Source organism: Dermacentor variabilis, chromosome 7 (assembly GCF_050947875.1).
Source record: "Dermacentor variabilis isolate Ectoservices chromosome 7, ASM5094787v1, whole genome shotgun sequence".
Taxonomy (NCBI): Eukaryota; Metazoa; Arthropoda; class Arachnida; order Ixodida; family Ixodidae; genus Dermacentor; species Dermacentor variabilis.
In genome coordinates this window covers 26,558,355-26,580,731 of record NC_134574.1, presented here as the reverse complement: position 1 = coordinate 26,580,731, position 22,377 = coordinate 26,558,355, and the positions used below count along the sequence as shown (strand labels likewise).

The 22,377-nt window shown below is 44.4% G+C and overlaps 1 protein-coding gene and 1 pseudogene across 1 annotated transcript in view; one reads left to right on the top strand and one right to left on the bottom strand.

Annotated features, from left to right (window-relative positions):
- The window catches only part of LOC142587377 (epoxide hydrolase 4-like), a 59,913-nt gene that overhangs the window by 1,694 nt on the left and 35,842 nt on the right, over window positions 1-22,377 (top strand). The window contains exon 2 of the mRNA XM_075698332.1: window positions 9,608-9,732. Coding sequence (XP_075554447.1) covers window positions 9,608-9,732 — 125 coding nt within the window. The remainder of the gene's footprint in view (window positions 1-9,607; window positions 9,733-22,377) is intronic.
- Window positions 2,799-4,471, bottom strand: LOC142588081 (uncharacterized; annotated as a pseudogene).

Genomic DNA, 22,377 nt, shown 5'->3' with positions numbered 1-22,377 from the left:
ATTTTAATTGATCATGAACATAGGCGAATCGGTTACTTATGACGAAGCATGAAGCCAATGCAAGCGACCGAACGAACTTAAAATTTTGCTCAGCACGTGTGCAGACTTTCTTATTCTTCTGCTATAATTATATTCCTCAGCAAAATGTTGCTGCCATTCCTGAACAGAAAAACTTGTGAAAGTATGGTCAGTTCACTCAAGTGAACTCCCAGCGTTCCTTATCTAAGGACAGCGTACCGTCACAACCGCGAAATAATGAATGTAAATAAAGTGATCACTAGATAAGCTTCGTACTGTCGCATCGTGATCGTTGCAAAAAATTAACTTAAATTATGGGGTTTTGCGTGCCAAAACCACTTTCTGATTATGAGGCACGCCGTAGTGGGGGACTCCGGAAATTTCGACCATCTGGGGTTCTTTAACGTGCACCTAAATCTAAGTACACGGGTGTTTTCGCATTTCGCCCCCATCGAAATGCGGCCGCCGTGGCCGGTGATCGTTGCAAGTAGAGGCTGGTTGAGCATTTACATGGCAGTTCCATTCCAATGGAATCAGCATAACTAGGACAGCTACGCCTTGAAAAGCGCTTAAACTAGCTAACTTTGCTCGTCAGGAGTGATAAGTCCAAGCTTTAGATACGAAAGCTTCAAGAGCGACGGTCTGAAATGTCGTTGGTGACCAGCCGCTTAAAATGTGACAGGGCAACGACGCAGGCGTTAGCTGCTTGTTTTACGCCAGCGATGCGCTTGCGTCGCGGCGATCCATCATGGCGACAAGAGGAAAGACGCGGGAGCGAATGCACGTTTAGTGTGCCCGTTGAAGAGCTCTGCAATCGCGGCGCTCAAGCGGGCACGTCGCCGGCCTTCTCTTTTTTTTTGTGTGTGTATTTAGCGATCCTTATTTAGGACGCAAAAAGCGATTACGCAGCAAGTACGAAGTGAAAAGCTGCCAAATTAAATGTTTCATAGAGCGCTTTGAAGCTTTCTCATTGGAAGCTTTGCTTTAAAGTTAATATTTGTGAAGTTCACTATGCTTCGATAACCGTACAGTAAGGTTGAATATATGAAATTGCGCGGCTTGCTACTTACTCATACAATAGCCAACAAAATGCAATTAGCCCTGTGCACCTACATTGTTTCACCCCATGTGACTGTCGTACATTTTCTGCGCATGCCCCTTCTTGTATATATACACATGATGTGGCACCGCAATACAATATTGTTGGAAGTCAGCGCTGTGTATGTCGTCTATCGCTGTCCTTGTCCTTCGCGCTGTACGTTATTTTTGATCATGAATTACCAACTAGCCCAAGCAACCACCCTAGTTCTAAACCTCGAATAAAGTTATCTAGGGCTCCCTGTATACAGGCACCAGGAACGAACCTCTTGATTTAGCTATGAAGCAAATCTTATTCATATTGGTTCAGCGGTTTCCAACTTAAAAATTATTTCATCGCTTCACATATTTCTATACTGAGCAGGGACGCAACACATTGTTTTGAGTGAAGCATGTTGTGCATTCCTCGTGGGTTGGAGCTTTCGTAGAGGAAAGGTTACATGTGCCACGACAGTGGACGTAACTGCTTTTTATCTATCTTCAGGACGCAGAACAATGCGTGTTTTTCTTTAATTGGAAACATTACCTCGCTCATGAGACGGAAAATCCGGGCAGTTGCCGTTACAGCCGACGGTCCGAAAAGGCTACGAACCCTCGACCTTTGCTGGGAGTCGAGGGTTCAATTCCCATAATTCAATTATGGGGATTTACGTTTGAAAACCACATTGTTGTTATGGCACACGCCGTAGTGGGGACTCCAGATTAATTTGGACCACATGGGGTTCCTTAACACGCACCTAAATCTAAGTACACGGGTGTTTTCGTATTTCTCCCCCATCGAAATGCGCACGCCACGGCCGCGATGAACAAAAACCGTTGAAAGTCAGCGCTGCGTTTGTGTACTTCGTGTGCCTCCTTTGTCTCCTTGGGTTATCGCGCTGTAGCCTTCTACTTCGGTGTTAAGGCGAAGTTAATTAAGGCCCAGTTAATTGGGATAGAGTTAACTAAGGCACTCTATCCCACGACCTTCGTTGGGAGTCGAATACTCGACCTTTTATGGCCTAAAGCGTTGTGGCTATAGCCGCAATGCTTTCGCACTCATCGGAATAACTAGGTGCCTCTTGAATTTAATATTTTCTGCACCGCAAAATATCGGTGTCGGGCATATGTACAGTTTTTGTATGACTTAAGCTATGTCACCACATTCGTGAAAAAAATGGTCAGTTGTAGCCCAAAAGTCACAAGTGGATTTTTGGTTTCTAAAGCTTACGTAGTTGGAACCTTTAAAATAAACATTTGGGAAACTGTGAAAAAGATTTATATAAATCAATATGTGCTGAAACATGGGTGTTGCGCCAGCAGTTATAACTACGAAATAGCAAGTGCATTTCACAAGCGATTTAGCGGGTGCATAACCAGGATGATTACTTGTGCATTTAAGCACCAGAATCGCCACATCTCTAAGCTAAGGTGCGATATCATAAAAAAAACACATCCAGCACATTTTTTTTCGAACAATTGGCCATAGTGTAAAAATTTACCACCAGTTCTTAGTCATTCTGCTTCAATGCACAGCCTATAGTATAACAAAACAACACACACAATTTTATGCAAAAATTTTTATTAGAAGGAAAGTTATCACTGCTCGCGTTACTACAGGTTGAAAAAAAATCACGTTTACAGAAAAATGGATATAAATATTTAATGCAGATCTCCAAGCAATAAGAAAGCATTAAATATGTCTATAAGCCACCAGGCTCATAGCTTGGGCCCTCCTTACACGCAGCGCCAACGGCTTTTGTTCCAGCTGAAGCGCGCAATTTTTTTCTCACCTGTTTTGCGTGTCCAGCTGACAGCTGGTTACAGTCACTGTTGTGGCACGCCGTCGTCGTGCAGTAGCCAGGTTCGATGCCTGCCTGGTTCAGAATGTCCAATATCCCCCTGTTTTCATCATTTAACAGTGCCACGGCATCATACAGCCCAAATAAATGAATGGACAGGCTTACGTCTACATCTTTTTGGATCCTCTGCCAAACCATCCCATTGAAACACTCATTAGCATTTTGAGTTTTGCAATACAGACACTTCTTTAAAAGTTCCTCGGAGCAAAGGTCGCTGCACACGGCTTTTGCCTTATTAAGTATTTCATTGGGAAGTCCTCCCTTATGATTGTAGCCCCCTTCTTCAGTTCTTTTGCTCGGTTGAATCCGCACCAGCTCTCAACTCCTTGATGGCAAAGGCCATGCCTGGGGCAGTAGTCTGTAGAGCTATAAGGAAATAAGCTTGCGAGTGTGGCTTGCTTCCTAGCGGTTAGGTTTCCAACGCCAGCCCTGATAACAATTCCATAATAATTTTGCAGCCGATCTATGAGGACACCTGACAGTTTTCTTTTCCTCCAAGGCCGCGTTCTGTCTTCCTTAGTTTCCTTAGGCGGCAGCCGACGGGTTTCTGCATATGTCCTACACATTCAAGCTTGGGAACGTTGTCTTTACCATTTTTCACTGCAGCATTACCTTTCAAGTCACCATCACCATAGAACCCCACGTACTTGAGTTGCCGTGTAGTTTCATATCTCTCAAACATGCGATATAATCCGCCTCCGTCCATGGCGCCAGCAGTACCAGCATGGTTGGCGTGACAGTTCGTATGGTCTTCTTTCCACTCGAGCTATTTCACGCTTGGATGATTCAGTTTACGTTTTGAATCACGAGCTCTACATTTACTGGAGAGTGCTCCTTCGTCGATTCCTTTGCCAGTATTGACAGAATCAATGAGACACACCCATGCAGGGACCAATGTCCGCGCTTGTGCCATGTGCCTTCCCCTGACACGCCACACTCGTTTTACTCAACAAGACTGCGCACTTCACTGGCAGCATTAGCAATGGACATCATGGCAACCATGTGCGCAGCTTGACAAAGCTTCGAAGCCGTTTTCTGCTATGTAGAACGCCAAGGAGGTGGTAGCATGTTCGTGACTTTGCAGAATGTAACAGCAGCTTTGTGTCCTTCGCCAAGTTGCCGCATAGCATGCACAAGGCTCACATTGTTTTCTATTGCACGGCCAGTCTTTCTTGAAGACTCGAAAGTACATTCAAAGCCATACGAACCACACTTAACGCCATACGTAAACGAGACACCACAGCGGGTGCGGTCGTCGAGTTTTAGCGAAATGTTTTTGCATTCCGAACAGGCCAAAGGTAATAAATGGGAGAAAGGATCTGAATATCTACGATCCTGTTACTTTCGAGGGGTGAATCTCGCAGTGGGATGTCACGGCTCTGCTTCACATTGCCTGGTTTAGCTGCACTTGCCGAAAGTGCGGCGTCCACGTGCTCCACGCCGTGTCCACGCTTGGTGTACCGACTCCCAAAGAACTTGCGTCGGCGCTTTCCTATCGCCCGGTACTTGGCCATAGTTCAAGGAATACTGAAGCTTTCACTACGAAAGGGTAGACCTGTAATCCTGCGAGCTCAAATTGGTTTGTGAACAAGCACAGACAGCTCAGACAAGAGTCAGCGCGAACGTGAACAACAGAATGCCGGAGCACACCGCCACCCTCTAGTAAAAACTCTAGTGGAAAGTCGAGAATATATGACGCCATCAAGTGCTTTAAAAAGCTGTTTTACCGTGCTCGGGTAATTTGTTATTACGTAATATATAAGCGAAGCGACATTTGAGGAAAGATTGTATATGGTTTGGAATAAGAAACTTCCAGTTTCGGATTCGTGTAGGAGGGGTTGGAAAAGTGTCATAACTTTTGAACGGCTTAAGATAACCTAACTATTTTTACTAAATAATCTTGAATAAATAGGAATATTACATATGCCAAATAAAAAAATCCTTCTTTTTTTCAAAAAAATGCGTTTTTGAAGGTGGTGACATACATAACTTTAAGTACAGCATAAAATTCTGTATACATCATTGCGCGATGCGTAAGATTTCGCCTTATGCTCTACTATTGCTTGAAGCAGTAAGCGAACGTCGTTCAGCGTGATCAGCGGACATTTTAAGAAAATAATACACGATGCAAGAAGTCAAATTTCAAGGCGAACCAAAAGCAACAATTAAGCCAAGTCAAAGAAATTGAGCAGCGTTTCAGGGTGTCCATAATGTCAGTTACGCTAAGACGAAGCTCGCGTAAGTGAGAAAATCATCGGAGATTACCAGTGCCAGTATTGTGAAAATGTACGTACCAGTTCTCGAAACGTAACATGTTAAGTGATAAATTGTTAGCATGCGCTGATAATGCAAATTTAGTCACACTGCTCTTAGACATTAGAAAATGCTATTTTGAATTTCTCGAGCTATTGGAGAACGAATGTGCTTACGGCAGCCCCACTTACCAATTCCGAGCTCATGTTACTTCAATAAGGCACTTCATCCACTTCTTTACTGATCGTAGTTTCGTGTAGTTCCATTGCTCTCTTAAACACATGGCAAATAAAAACAGATGTTGCTATAACCAAGGTGAAATCTTGCGCACACGAAAGGTTTTGCTGCTCCAGAAGGTATCAATAACATATGCTTGTATAAATAGATGTAAAACAATTTAAAAAATACATTTAAATGTTACATTGGCCTATATACGTGCGAAAAAATAATCGAATTGCGCCATAGTAAGCATCGAATTCGTCTTCATAAATAACGCAAAGTAAAAAAAAAACATTATGAAAGACCAACCCCGTTTCCCATACGAGAGTGCTTAGCATGCTTTGGAAGGTGCTTATTTGTGGCACTATGGTTGCACTATATGTTATGCGTGGCTCTCCTCTTATCACCGTACCTTACATGTACGATTGCCAATCTAGTTTTCAGACCATCTAGGCTCTAGTTGACTTTTAAAAAAGTCATATTAAACTTTTCTTCTTCTATCTTTGGCTCTGTAACATCATCGAGCCTGCCATCTTTTCCGCAATAGCAGGTTTTCTGGAATTCTAATTTTCTTGAAATGCTCATAACCGCCGTAGTGGCTTAGCGGCTATGGTGTTGCGCTGCTAAGCACGAGGTCGCGAGATCAAATCCCGGCCGTGACGGTCGCTTTTTGATGGGGGTGAAATGCAAAAACGCCCCTGTCCCGTACCTTGAGGGCACGTTAAAGATCCCCAGGTGGTGGATGGATATTTCGATGCTATGAGCTTCTTTGAAACGTGGCGGTGGGTTGCCCCACCAAGCTATTGTTCTTATTTGGCCGAATGTCCTATCTATATGTAACAATAGATGCAGGCACACATACAAAAAATTCGCGCATTAAACTTTCTGAACTTCTATTGGAAACTTTATTTTTGTACGCTTCCATTGTTTGTGGTGTCGCTGCTTCTCTGCTGCCAAACCGCCAATCGTCTCTTACTAATCTCTACTACGGGCATGTTTACTTTCCCCTTGCTATCACTGGGGTTCATGTGGTATTCAAGGAAGCCACAGGTGCCTAAATTGACCACTGGGTAGATATCTCCACATTATAATAAAACATGTTCCATAGTTTCCCTACCTCAAATTTACCGGAGAAAGCACATGCTTCGTCCTTGGCGTACCTCGCTTTATAACTACGCGTCCTAAGACATCCTGATCTGGCATCGGAAAGCCAACAGCTTTCCTTTGAGTTATCATAAACTGTTTCTTTCCTGATTTCGTTTTTTCCTCTTCGTTACTCGTAGGAGGAATAAACTTTATTTGCGCACAGCAGATTTGAGACCTAGGCCTCTCTGCCTATATGACGGCCTCGAGTCCTCGGGCCCTGGCGGCATCTTCGGCCTGCTGGATTGCCTTGAGTTGGTCTTCCGGTAGACAGCTGAACAACGCGGTCTCACACTGCTCTCTGGTCTTGTTTATTTTACTCTGTGTGGGTGTCCGAGGACAAGCCCAAACCATATGTTGTAGGTCCGCCCTTTTTTCACAGTATCTATATCTATCCGTGTAAAGGTCCGGGTAGTAGAGGTGGCAGGCCACCGGGTTCGGATGTGTATCCGCTTCTAAGAGGCGCCATGCCGTCACTTGCCGTCTATTTAACGAGGAGTGTGCCGGGGGGAAATGGGCCCTTCCCAATTTATAGTGCTTGGTGATCTCGTTAAAGCTGGTCATCCGGTCTCTCTCCGTTCCCAGTATTTGTTGCGTGTCACCTGCTCGGCCTGTCAGTTGTCGAGTCAGGTTGTGCACTACTTCGTTCCCGGGAAGGGAGGAGTGTGCGGGTGCCCATATAATGTGAAAGTCGCGATCTTCACGAAAGTTGTTTAAAATTTTCAGCGCTTCCGGCGAGACAGTGCGCTATTCCCACCGCATTTTGCCATGCCCTCAAAGGACACTGGTGATGCACCTTTGCTTGCGGTAATGTTTTATAAACATCCAGGTGTTTATCTAACACTAAATCTTTCTGAAACACTCCTGTCACTTCCGTCAACGCCAATGCAAATGTTCCGTTCTGGTTAACATGCCTGTTTTTCTCCGCTCTTCTGTCTCTCTGTCTATTATTCTCTATTTTGGTAACACAGACATTAAAGTTACTTAAGTTACGAGAATGCAAGTGCCACTGGTGTATAGCGCTTTGTTTAAAATTTTACAAAAATCACGGCAAAATATCTGTGATGCTACGAAATGCAACAAAAGCAAAAGATACCCGCCGAAAAATTGAACCTTTCTACAGGGTGCCCCGGCTAACTTTAGCCAGGATTAAAAAAAATTACCTATGCCACCTGCGCTAGTAAATATTTCGCCGCGTCCGTAGTAGTTCCCTTGCGAAACACAGCAAACATACTTTTCTGTTCTACGCAGTATATTAATGGACTGATTATTTATTGTATCAACCGTGTTCAAGGAGCTTGTGGGGCCTGTTAAACGCTGGTGGGTACTACTCTTAATTCATAAATGTCCTAAAATAAAGGGTTCACACAAATAATTGGGAAAATAATATAGTGAGAGCAGTTCCAAAGTGCAACCGTACTCGGCTTCCGGTTTAGAAACTATGAGTTCTTATATGTTCATAATGCAAAGAAGGGGTAAGTGCAGACACGCACACAACAGAAAAGGACAGCACGAACGCCGACTATCAACTGAAGGAAGCACTGAGGCGAAAAAAAGAAAGAAGGCACAAAACTCATCTGCGCATGCTCTGGAATGGTAGCACCACGTGTCGATCGGGTACACGTGCCGGTCTACGTGAGAGGTAACTGTTAAGGCACTTAATCTCTTCCTTAGGTAAGGTAATCGAAGGCTGACTAACGCACGCAGTTCCACCATATTTGATATGCCATATCTCGACCATAAGACGCGTATCGTCATTGCTATGCATGTAAAATATCGCACATTCATCTAACTCAGGCGTGCAGTTGCACTCGTGGCAGTCTTGGCAATGTAAGAAAAGATTAGAAGGCGATCCACCAGTTAACGACCTTTTATGTTCCATTAGTCTCTGTTTGATACACCGCCCCGTTTGCCCTACGTAGAAATGGCTACAGCTAAATGGAACTTTATATACCACACCCATACGACAGTCAGTAAAATTGTTCTTCCTGGTGTGCTTCACTGAACAAATATCTGTTCTTTTTTGCCTTTCACCTGCTCCTTTTTTTTCTGCACGGTAGCACATATCCTGCCTCGCTTATTAGGAGCAGTGAAAACAACATTAAGACCATATCTACTTGCAACTTTTTTAAGTCTGTGTGATACTGAATGAATGTACGGAATAGCCACTACTCTTTTCTTGCTATTACTGCCTTCTGTAATTATGTCCGTCCAACTCGAAATCGACTTCACGTTCAGCCACAGTGGCCACTGCTACGATAGGATGCCCTGCTTCTTATAGGCGCCGGACCTGTGCATTAAAACTGGCGCTCATTTTTCGAATGCACGATCTCGTGAGAGAAGACAAGGCATGACATGGCAATTTCGTTTTTTTTTACTATTTTGGAATGCTTGGATTGAAAGTTTAACAACAGCTTCGAAGATCTAGGGGAGTACTGCCAACACACGTGATTACATTCGAAGACCAAGGAAATGTCTAGAAACTGTATTGCGCGTCTCTGAGAAAATTCCTTGGTAAACTTTAATCCTCCTCCATTAAGTGTAAATTGCTCACTTACAGAGGTAGCAGCGGAATAAAAGTCCTTCCTATTGAAGAAAATCAGGTAATCATCAACGTAACGAAATACCTTAATAAGATAATCGCCCAAGGCCTTCTCTAAGCAACTGTCAATCTCGCTTAGGTAAATATCACTAAGAATAGGCGCAACCCGTTCGTGTTGTCCACTTCGCTTCGCTTGTATCCGTGTCTGCACGCCTTACCCCTTCTTTGCATAATGAATCCTTGCCAACTAGCTCAGATTTCTGTCGTTCTAATTTGTGCCTAGGTACTAAAGTAGAAAGCGACGTTCTTAAATTCCATTTGTGTGTCACCGTCCGTTTGACAGAAGCTTTGGCAAATAAAGCAGAAAACAATAATGTTGATGGGAGAACGCAGCAGAAACTAGCGTTTCAGTATCAATGCCGAGATATGAAAAGACAATCTTTAATTATGTTTAGTCATGCGCTCACATGGTATCGTTTTACCAACGACGCAGGATGTGACGTTGCACTACGTGTCGGCCGGAAGCAGAGACAAGCCGCTGGTTCTGCTCCTTCACGGCTTCCCGGACTTCTGGTTTTCCTGGAAATGCCAGATACTGGACCTAAAGAAGGACTTTTGGTACGTTCGCCAAGCCCTACACACGTGCTGTGAGAAGGGTTTCAGACATCGCATGTTAAGGAGCGAGTTTTTCGTGTGTAGGCAGTTGAAGGGTAGATTTTTTGGGGGGGCGTGCCTATGGCTTGATTAGTTATTTTCATAATCATTTTCATGTGTCTAATTTCTGCTTGCAGCAGGACCTGCGATGTTCAAATACCCATGTCTTGCGTTAGCTGACTTCATTCAATGCCAGCCAATTTCCCAGTATCTTCAGAGCGCCCGTACATTTACCTTCCTCAACTGCGCTCATTCCCTTCTCTTGGAACCTGTTCTGCCCCTCTAAAGGCTTCGTCACCTCTCAACGGTCATCTGCTGTACGCGCTACATTACCTGGCTAACTAAATGCCATCTTAATATCAATGAGATTATCTCGTACGCGTGTTTTTTGTGTCGTACATGCGGTTGTCTTCCAGTCTCATAACATTACGCATAAAATATCTTCCCCTGCTCGTTGCGCGGTTCTTGCCTTCTTCTCAAGCTTCTGTGGCATTTTCCGAGTTTCTGCCATAGCTATATATTAGTGCTAGTAACATTCAATGAGGCACCTCTCTTTTTGACAGAATTGACAACAATGTTATTAGCAGCACTTAAACTTGCTTAAAAGCTACTGCACCTACTACAATTCATTTTATCCGCTAGAAAATTATACCTCCTGTAATCTGGGCCTACTTATACTATTCGACATGATGCTTTTTAGCCCAAAAACTCGAAAAAAAAGAAAAGACAGAGGCAAAAGTAAAAGAAAGACGAGCGCTTTCCTTTCCTTTTGCCTCTCTCTGTTTTCTTTTTATTCGAGTTTTTGCGCTAGAAAGTATCATGTTAAGCAAACACCAACTAGCCCAAGAAGGAGTCCTCCTCAACTATAGTACTCGACTTCGTTAAATATACCCCCGTAGAGTTTCGAAAGGGTGCACTCAATCACCAGGTATTCCATTGCTGAGGTACTGCAGATTGCTTCAGTTTTGTGGGCGACAAACTTTAAACCTTCTTTATAGCCGATTCAAGATCTGGACACTTCCTTGTTAGTTATATTTGGCCTTGCTTAGCTGGGCGATATCGTCTGTGAACCGCTGTTTGTTGAGGTGCTCCTCGGTATCATCATCATCATCATCATCAGCCTGGTTACGCCCACTGCAGGGCAAAGGCCTCTCCCATGCTTCTCCAACACCCCGGTCATGTACTAATTGTGGCCATGCCGTCCCTGCAAACTTCTTAATCTCATCCGCCCACCTAACTTTCTGCCGCCCCCTGCTACGCTTCCCTTCCCTTGGGATCCAGTCCGTAACCCTTAATGACCATCGGTTATCTTCCCTCCTCATTACATGTCCTGCCCATGCCCATTTCTTTTTCTTGATTTCAACTAAGATGTCATTAACTCGCGTTTGTTCCCTCACCCAATCTGCTCTTTTCTTATCCCTTAACGTTACACCTATCATTCTTCTTTCCATAGCTCGTTGTGTCGTCCTCAATTTGAGTAGAACCCTTTTAGTAAGCCTCCAGGTTTCTGCCCCGTAGGTTAGTACTGGTAAGACACAGCTATTATATACTTTTCTCTTGAGGGATAATGGCAACCTGCTGTTCATGATTTGGGAATGCCTGCCAAACGCACCCCAGCCCATTCTTATTCTTCTGATTATTTCCGTCTCATGATCCGGATCCGCCGTCACTACCTCCCCTAAGTAGATGTATTCCCTTACGACTTCCAGTGCCTCGCTGCCTATTGTAAATTGCTGTTCTCTCCCGAGACTGTTAAGCATTACTTTAGTTTTCTGCAGATTAATTTTTAGACCCACTCTTCTGCTTTGCCTCTCCAGGTCAGTGAGCATGCATTGCAATTGGTACCCTGAGTTACTAAGCAAGGCAATATCATCAGCGAATCGCAAGTTACTAAGGTATTCTCCATTAACTTTTATCCCCAATTCTTCCCAATCCAGGTCTCTGAATACCTCCTGTAAACACGCTGTGAATAGCATTGGAGATATCGTATCTCCCTGCCTGACGCCTTTCTGTATTGGGATTTTGTTGCTTGCTTTATGGAGGACTACGGTGGCTGTGGAGCCGCTATAGATATCTTCCAGTATTTTTACATATGGCTCATCTACACCCTGATTCCGTAATGCCTCCATGACTGCTGAGGTTTCGACTGAATCAAACGCTTTCTCGTAATCAATGAAAGCTATATATAAGGGTTGGTTATATTCTGCACATTTCTCTATCACTTGATTGATAGTGTGAATATGGTCTATTGTTGAGTAGCCTTTACGGAATCCTGCCTGGTCCTTTGGTTGACAGAAGTCTAAGGTGTTCCTGATTCTATTTGCAATTACCTTAGTAAATACTTTGTAGGCAACGGACAGTAAGCTGATCGGTCTATAATTTTTCAAGTCTTTGGCGTCCCCTTTCTTATAGATTAGGATTATGTTAGCGTTCTTCTAAGATTGCGGTACGCTCGAGGTCATGAGGCATTGCGTATACAGGGTGGCCAGTTTCTCTAGAACAATCTGTCCACCATCCTTCAACAAATCTGCTGTTACCTGATCCTCCCCAGCTGCCTTCCCCCTTTGCATATCTCCTAAGGCTTTCTTTACTTCTTCCAGCGTTACCTTTGGGATTTCGAATTCCTCTAGACTATTTTCTCTTCCATTATCGTCGTGGATGCCACTGGTACTGTATAAATCTCTATAGAACTCCTCAGCCACTTGAACTATCTCATCCATATTAGTAATGATATTGCCGGCTTTGTCTCTTAACGCATACATCTGATTCTTGCCAATTCCTAGTTTCTTCTTCACTGTTTTTAGGCTTCCTCCGTTCCTGAGCGCATGTTCAATTCTATCCATATTATACTTCCTTATGTCAGCTGTCTTACGCTTGTTGATTAACTTCGAAAGTTCTGCAAGTTCTATTCTAGCTGTAGGGTTAGATGCTTTCATACATTGGCGTTTCTTGATCAGATCTTTCGTCTCCTGCGATAGTTTGCTGGTATCCTGTCTAACGGAGTTACCACCGACTTCTATTGCACACTCCTTAATGATGCCCACAAGATTGTCGTTCATTACTTCAACACTAAGGTCCTCTTCCTGAGTTAAAGCCGAATACCTGTTCTGTAGCTTGATCTGGAATTCCTCTATTTTCCCTCTTACCGCTAACTCATTGATCGGCTTCTTATGTACCAGTTTCTTCCGTTCCCTCCTCAGGTCTAGGCTAATTCGAGTTCTTACCATCCTGTGGTCACTGCAGCGCACCTTGCCGAGCACGTCCACATCTTGTATGATGCCAGGGTTAGCGCAGAGTATGAAGTCTATTTCATTTCTAGTCTCTAGTCTCCTCGGTATCATCTACCCCTAATTCGTTCCAGTCTAGAATTTTATTATTTCTTGCACTCATTCAATGACGAATCGTATCGTTACGTGAGGACTTTATTTGCTGTTATTTTGTGCCACCGTCTCCCAACTGTTTCAAGAATATTTTTTTTCTGGTAAGGCTGCTAACCACAAGGTCGCGGGGTCTAATCCTAATAAGGGTTACGGACTGGATTCCAAGGGAAGGGAAGCGTAGGAGGGGGCGGCAGAAAGTTAGGTGGACGGATGGGATTAAGAAGTTTGCAGGGACGATATGGCCACAATTAGTACATGACCGGGGTAGTTGGAGAAGTATGGGAGAGGCCTTTGCCCTGCAGTGGGCGTAACCAGGCTGATGATGATGATGATGTTTTAAAAAGCGGCCGAAAATGCAGTAGTCTTGAATTTGTCAATGTCAGAAATGGCAGCGATGGAGGGAGGAAGGAAGGTCGTTCCAGTCGGCACTGGTCTTGGAAATAAAAGACTGATGACTCATATTGGTTCCAAAAAATGGAACACCAACTTTAAACATGCGATCGGAGCGGGATGAATTGTATGAAGGGCGAGCAATAAGATGATTCTCTAACAATGGGTTATGGTGATACATATTGTGGAAAAGGCACAGTCTGAAACATTTACGGCGCAATGAAAGGTCCGGTAAGGTAAGTGTGTTTTTCATGGTCACGGGAGTAATTAGATAAGATGAAACGTCTTCCGCGATTTCGGATGAATTCTAGCGCGTTTATCTGTGGGATTTCAATTTCAATTTAGTTCAATTTATTTCCAACAAAATGTTGGGGGTCCTCCAGGCAAAAAGTTGTCATAGACAACTTGAGGGCGCCTGGGGACCATACAGACAGCAGGCAAAGTGATATATTTACAAAAGAAGGGATAGGGATACCATACTGCGGAAGCACATTCTAGCTTTGGCCGCACTTATGTTTTGTAGAAAGTTAGCTTTATCGGCCGAGGCGCAGCAGAGAAATTTCGACGCAAGTATTGGAGAACCCTGTTAGCGTTATTAGTGACATGTTCGATATGTGTATACCATTATAAGTTACGTGAAATATGAACGCCTAGGTATTTGTGCGAGTTGACTGATTCAAGAAAAGTGTTGCGAGATAAGTAAGTAGGTATGTTGTCGGTGTTGTTTGTGCGACTCGATACATGCATTGTTTTACATTTATTAACAGGGTACTAGACTTTTTCATTGATGCAAACGGTGGAAATCATACGGAAGTCAAGAAAATCGCCCTTAAAACGAATTGCGCGTGCAGTATGATCAGACGCCTGGAAGGAAGACACAAGGGCATGAAAGAAGATAACCTAATCAGGCTGATCAACTCGTTCGTACTTTGTCATATTTCATACGCCGCTGCCATGTACAACTGGACGTTCAACTCAAGAAGCTTGACGCAGCGATCAAAAAGGTTGTTAAAAGCGCATTGGCGCTCCCAATTCGATCCAGCACTGAAAAATTGCTCAAGTTAGGAATACACAACATGACCATGGAGATCGCGAAGGCTAAAGAAAAACCATGAATAGCGAGACTATCTACAACCAGCACGGGAAGATCAATCCTGGACAAGATCATCATCAACCCCATTACGGATCCAGCAAAGTACACTAAAGTTCATCAAGAATTTGCGCACAACATAATTGTCGCACCGCTACCCAGGAATATGCACCCAAAACATAACATCAAGAGAACAGTTGCACGAGCCAGGGCGTTAATCAAGAAAATGGATAAAGGGGGCAGAGGAGCCTGCTTTGTTGATTCGGCTGCCTACAAGGATCGAACTAAGTTCGCGGCGGCGGTAGTGGATCATTAGGGCAAATGCACCAACTGCCCCACGGTCTACACTAACAAACCTGAAGTCGCTGAACAAGTTGCCATTGCATTAGCACTAACAGACGATAGATTCACAGAAATATGTAGTGGCTCGAAAACAGCTATTAGCGCTTTCAATAGGGGAAAGATTGCCCCACAGGCTGCGGGAATAGTTTACCAAAAGCAAACAAATGTTACACGTTACATTTATTGGTTCCCGGTACACCATGGGACACTTGATGACATTCCTGTCAATCCCAATGAATCGGCCAACAGCGTCACCCGCGACCTTACAGACCGGGCCGCTTTTACACATGGTTTTGATTCTGCTGGATTGGAAAACCTACAGTGAGAGACGCTCATTACATACAATTAAATTACAAAACATCACTACATGAAAAGGAGGGAGTTTCCACCCCCTCACTATAGGCTAAACGGAGCACGAGCAATTATACTTAGGCAATTACAAACACAGTCTTATTATTCACCTGTGCAAATAAAGGAATGGTATGACGTTGCAGACATGAATAATATATGCCAAGCATGCGAAAGGGAGTTATGTACGCTTGAACATCTGCCCTGGGAGTGTGGGTCGCTCGGCCATGGCATTTCCCGGAGTCGGTTTTTAGGAATGATGAGATCTCCAGAGCATATCCCTCAAGTCCTGGCTGTCCAGTACGTCCGTGAGAGGGCTAGGAGGCTTGACCTCCCGGTCCCAACATGGGACTAGCCAGGCAGGTGGCAACACCTTGTACAGGACCAGAATAAAGCTTTTTCCTCCTCCTTCTCCTACATTTATTAACGTTTAGTCGCATAACCACTTATCGCACCAGTGGGATATGCTTGTAAGATCGTCTTGAAATTTATCAGAATCAGTGTGGTTAGTTATTTTGCGATAAATGACGCAGTCATCTGCGAAAAACCTGGTAGTTGAATAGGAGATGCATTTAGGACGATCGTTAATCTAAAACAGGAAGGGGAGAGGTCCTAGTACCGATCCATTCGGTGCACCCAATCTTACGGAAGTGTCAGTGAATGAACAGTCATTAGCAGAAACGTACTAGGTTTAATTAGATAGAAAGCTTTTAATCCAGTTCAATACATTAGGATCAATGGTAAGCATGCTAAGTTTATGTATGAGGAGGTCATGTGAAACAGTGTCGAAAGCTTTCGCATAGTCCAAAAACGCGCAGTCTACATCGAAGCCCATGTCAGTATGACTACATAGGTCATTAGTAAAACATATCAGCTGCGTTTCGCATGAAAATGTTTTCCGGAAACCGTGTTGTTCAGCCGAAAAGAAGAAATTAGTCTTAAGGAAATTGATCAGATGAGAATGTATAATATGCTCCAATTTTTTACATGGTATACTTGTGAGTGGTATAGGACGATAGCTATCGAGATAATTAGTGTTACCTGATTTAGAGACCGGAACAACCTTTTTCGACCCTCCTATCACTTGGAAGTACCGAGGAACCTAGAGACTGCGAAAAGAGCATTGGAAGCATGGTGGAATAATATGGTTCAGTAATTTTCAGCATTTTACCATTGATTGAATTTTCACCTGAGGATGAAGATATTTTCAAATTTTCGATAAACTTTTGTATGCCGACCGAATCTATAATAATGGAATTCATTGGTACATAAGAACAATAAGCTACATACGGTAGAGTAGTCGGAGCATATTTGTAGAAAACGGAAGCAAATACATCATTTAAAAAAGAACAGCACTGGTTTGGAGGGATCGCGACATTGTCAGAACGGGCTAGCTTAATTACTCTGCTTTCTTTGCCACCAACAATATTGCAGAATTTACGTGGATTAGATCGCAGTAGGGATAGGAGAGTCAGCAGTAGGGATAGGGATAGGAAAATGACTTTCTGCATTTATAATAGCAAAAACGTATTTACCGTGAATTCTACGATGTGCTGTCCAGCGTTCGGAAAGGTCAGTTGCTTTGGAGCGACGAAAAATACGCTTCTTTTTGTTGCGTAGGCGGCGTAGAATTCCTGTAAACCATGGAGAGGCAGGATTCGAAACAATCAGTCTTTTAGGGACATAGCGATCTATTAGTGTAAACAGTTTGTTCTTGTACAATGACCAGTTCTCTTCAGCGGTACGTTCAGAAAAGTTTAGTGTGTAGTCAGCAATGAATGATACCAGTTCAGTTGTAATGGATGTGGTATCGGTGGCATTGTAATCACATATAGATTTAACGACTCTTTTTGGAGCGAACTTTCTTCTTAAGTGTCAAGTGCAGAAGCGAGTGGTCATTGATTCCTTTAAGGTATGTTCAAGGAGAGACCAAATCAGGAGCTGTTCTAAAAAAGAGATCTGAAGTATTAGAGGAAGTGCTGGTAGTGCATGTAGGTTGATGAATTAGCGGGGTTAGATCGAAATCGGCGCAGATATATAAAAAATAGATGCACTCGGAAGATGACTGCGTTTGGGAGTGAGCAACGTTTTACCACACTATGTTTAACAGTTAAAATCACCTAGTAAAAATTAATGTGATTTTCGGTACCGAACAAATAATTTGTTAAGGACATCATGGAGGTCAGTGCAGAAAGTAATAGGTGAGGATGGGGACCTATAACATGCGCAACAGACAAGATTTCCAGTGGCAAAGCTACATGAGTGCAAACTATTTCTAATGGCGAATCAACAGAGACAGTGAAGGAATTGATAGCCGAATTCACGGCAATCATTACACCTACACCTGTACGAAATCGCAATCGTATCTGTAAAAGTTATGTTTTTTTAGTCTAGTATTTCACAATTTTTTATTTTTCTGAGAGCCATGTTTCCGTGAGAACGAATATATCAGCTCAGCATGCGTCGATATGTGATGACAGTGATGTTCGTTTGTTGCTGATACTTGGGAGATTCGTGAAAAGAAGTGGTATGAAGTTTGTTGGCTTTCGAACATGAGATAGGGGCTACGCTGCACCTAAATGTGAAGATTGAAAACCCGGTGGTCTGTTGTCTTGTTTTCGAGTAATCGCGATCCTAGCTGGTTCGATCTCGCATATTTCATCTGTAGCTGCGCAATCACGTAGAACTTTTTCCTATGATACTCATCCCTATACGGTGTGTTTTTCTAGAAAATAAAGTATTTTTTGCAAGTCAGTTCTGAATTAGCCTATAAAGGGGAGAAAGTGTCAGGAAAGAGAAAAATTTCATCCGCCCGAATGTAGACCGAAGCTTCAAAGAAAATCCGTACGGATTTATCAGAATGAAAGCTTCGCAGTTGAGGAAAATATTTCTCCTGGTCCGCGATCATTAAAAATAGAAATTTTAAAGTAACTTTATGGTATCAGAATTTTATGATAGCATCATTCTAGTCATCCAACTGGATTGCTCATAGAGGCAGACATTACTTGCAAGAGAAATCCTAATGCATTATCGACTAATTCACAAAAAATTGGTAATTCGTTTTTGAAATAATTACATTGCGCCACAAATGGCAATTTACCACGCGCAGCCGGTGAGTTCGCATGGCCTGTTCATTTGAAACGAATTTTCCGGATGCCATCAGTTTCGAAATATTCATCCCCAATGCACAGGAAGAAATTCATATGTGTTCCAGTTACATTTGTGCTTCCATTAATAAAATCGCTATCATTAAAAAAGCAAGTGGAACGCTATTGCGTTTTACTGCAAGTTTTACGGCCCATATCTCGAAATATGCGTTATCCTTAGAAGTCGTTCCAAGCGGATATGTCTTTCAATTTTACTGGATAAAATTCGTAAACTGCAATATGTGCCTTGAAGTAAGCTATTAAAAACTAATGAATAAGTTTTGTTAAGTACTCGATAACGCATATCGATTTTTCGTGGAGTAATGTCCACGTTTCGGGTAACCCAGCTCAAGGAATACAATTACGCTACACGCGACAAGCCATTTATAAAATTTCGTTTAGCGTAAAACAAATACCGCGTAAACGTAATGTCTTCATGAGTGTAAGTATACGTACTCAATCATAAGCCCTTTCGTATTTTATGAAGGCCAGTTAAAGGAGTTGTATAGGTTGTGGAGGTGTCTGAATAATTTGTTAGATCACGTGTGTTCTTATTGCACGGTACACCTTATTCTACCGGTTGTAGTTTACGCACTTGATTTAATCATATCGGCAATCTCTCTCACACATACCCGTGTACACACGCAACCCCCCCCCCCCCCCCGTTTCAAATACATTAATTATGCAGATCCAACCCGTATGTCGGAGTCATGTGAAGCGAAGCTTTTATCAAACTGTTTAAAAAATGCTACAATTTTGCCCATTTCGTGAAAGCATTAAGGAAACAGGCGCACAGCGCATATGTGCACTCACCCGTGCTACGCATTATTATGAACCCTTATATCGCCATATATTCCCCATTTCCTCTTGTTTGTTTCTAATGTACCCGACTCCTTTTGGCCGATTGCCCGTTGAGGGCATGTGCAATTGCATAAAAATAATCAACCTAATCAACGCACGAACACGCTCCTTAGCTAAATCTCCTTGTTTTTGGCTAATCCTTCTTGGTGCCATAGTATGGAAATCGAAATCGTCAACACGCTGTGGTCATCTTAAAGAGACAGTTGGTGTTGTCAGAATATGCACCGTTGACTTCTTGGCTAATCTCCTGTTGCGGTCATTTGACATTGTACCGCCGGATTTTCGGCATGCGCCATAGTATAAAAATGAGCATCATCATTGTCAACATGCGGACACGCTTCTTGACCGATTCCTCCCCGTGGATATGTGACATTGTAGGAAATCATACCCATCATCCGAACCCGGCGACCACCTAAAAGATCTACTCGGTGGCGCGACATGTACCCTCTGCTTCTTCTTTAATCCGCCGTCGTAGGTGTGCACCCGTAGTATTAAAATAATCACCGTAGTCAACACGTGCCGACCATAGGTAGTTGGAAAGCGCTAGTTGACGGCATTACGACGACCGCCTAACAATAGAGACATGATGGCGACTGTCTGAAGATGACGAAATGATGACGGTGACATAATACCGGTTGAATGACGACAGTGTGAATTCAGTGCACAGATGAAGAAAGATGGACGTCGCTGGAATGACGAAGACAGTATGAGGACGATGGCGAGACAATTGGATGACGCCACTGAAAGGACAATCACGAAAGTACAGCGTGACGACTGCGGTATGACGACGACTGCGTGACGACCATGGCTTTATAACGACGGCATGACAAGAGTCGGATGACAAAGCTGAAATGATGGCAATGCAACGCCAAGTCAGCCTCATGACTCCGAACGCATATCCAGAGGCCCAAGCTATCATCAACTTTTATGACTGGGTCGGAGTAGAAGGCGTGACGACTACCGCATGATAAGTCAGATAACTGACCTGGTATGAAGACCATTGAACGACCCCGATGGCATCACTATAGAAGTGTTGCAATGAATGTATACGTGAGGAAAAACCAGACAGACGCTGTTGGCTCGTGCCCACAAACTATATTTGAGCAGGGCCCACTCAATCAGGCGGGAGCGGGACCAAGCGCCGTTGGTGATCGATTTTGCAACCACCGATTCCACTGCTCGCGCATTGTCAGCGTGCTGAGCGTGCCATCGTCGTCTTTTTGGTTGGATCACTGCGGCACGTAGTAGCGCGCTACAGGGCCCCCTTTCTAGCAAGGAATCCATGAGAATGGGACGAAAGATGAAGTGCGGATGGTGGTGGTGCGAAACGCACGCGGTGAGCAGGACTGGCCCGGTCGGGAAGGAATGTGACAGCAGAAGTGGCTAGAGAGTCTGAGTCAAACTAGGTAGGTTTCAGACGGTCGACGGAGACCATATCCCGGCCGTTGATGAGCAATAGAAAGTGTTGAGGTGCACGCTTGGGCACCTTGAACTGACCATCAGACGGGGGGTCGTAAAGCACGACGCACGGCGTCGTCGCGCACAAAGACGTGCATGCAGTTCGGAACGTCAGCATTGACGTATACAGGACCGGGGCAGAACGTTGTTGTCGGTGAAACGACGGCACGCATAGCGCTACGCAGACGGTAGGCGTAGTCGGAAACTTCAGCAGGTACGGTGGGCGAGTCGTCGAAGAATTCGTCAAGGACTCGAAACGTGTTGCCAAACGTAAGCTCGGCGGCACTGGAGGAAGAGTCACCGCGGAGAGCGATTCGGATGCCAAGCATAACGATAGAAGGCGCTCGATCCATGATGAAGGAAAAGTTGAAGTCATGAGTGAAGCCTTCACTTGGCGGTGAAATCGTGCAATGATCCCATTAGATATCGGGTGGTAAGATGTAGTCTTGATGCACTTTACGCTGAGGAGCCGCGATAGATTGGCGAACACTATTGAGTCGAATTGATAATGACGGTCAGTCGTAATGGTGGAAGGGAAACCGTAGCGGTTAATCAAGCGTGTGATAAGTGCTCGAGCTGTCGAGTCCACCGCTATGTCCAGGAGGGGCATCGCTTCAGGCCATCTGGGGAACCTGTCAATGCAGGGTGACAGGTAGCGACGGTTCCCGCCGGGAGGATGGGGTTCGATAGTATCGACGCGCAGCACAATGCGTTGGCGGGCTAGTTGGTGCGAATCCATGAATACTTTGATTAGCGCAAAAAAACAGACACAAGAAAGACGACAGGACAAGGCGCTTGTCCTGTCGTCTTTCTTGTGTCTGTCTTTTTGCGCTAATCAAAGTATTCATGGATTTATCGACATGCAGATGGCTTAATGGGCGCCCGGGGATGGGAATTTGCCAATAGGAGGCGATGCACTTAAGACTGTTCGCAGTTGAAGCACGCTCGTGACCAGTGACGAATGTCAACGTTGATACTAGGCTACACACAACGAGAACTGACGAGTCGCGGTGTTGCGCGAATGCCAGGATGAGCCAAAGAATGGAGGGAATCAAAGACGGCCCGGCGGTATTGGTAAGGCAGGTTTGGACGAGGACGACCGGTCGACGTATCATAAACGAAGTTCACGTTGCAGTGAGCTGGAGCTCGGCGTGGATACTCTGGGCGGCAGCCACAGTCATAAAGTCGATGACCGGTCAGCCGTGATCCGTTGCATGCATAGCTGCGCGGGAAAGTGCGCCGGCAACAGCGCTGGACTTTTCGCTGGCGTGACGAGTGTCGCTGGTGCATTCAGAAATGTAGGCGAGCTGTCTTATTTCGTCGGGAGCGTAGGAGGTGCTACTGGACGGTAGGGCAGAAGTCAGTGGTTTATGGTCAGTAAGGACATGGAAGGCACGCCCCTCGAGCAGCTCTCGGCCGAACGTGCTGTAGCGACGCTCAGGAGGCGCAAGCTTCTTGGAAGAGAAGGTGATGGCCTGCCAAGCACGAGCAGCTAAGTGCTGCAAGACCGCCGATAGCGGTGTCCGATGCGTCAACTATGACGGATGTTGCGGTATCCCAAGTGGGGTGGACGAGGAGCGTCGCGCCAGCAATG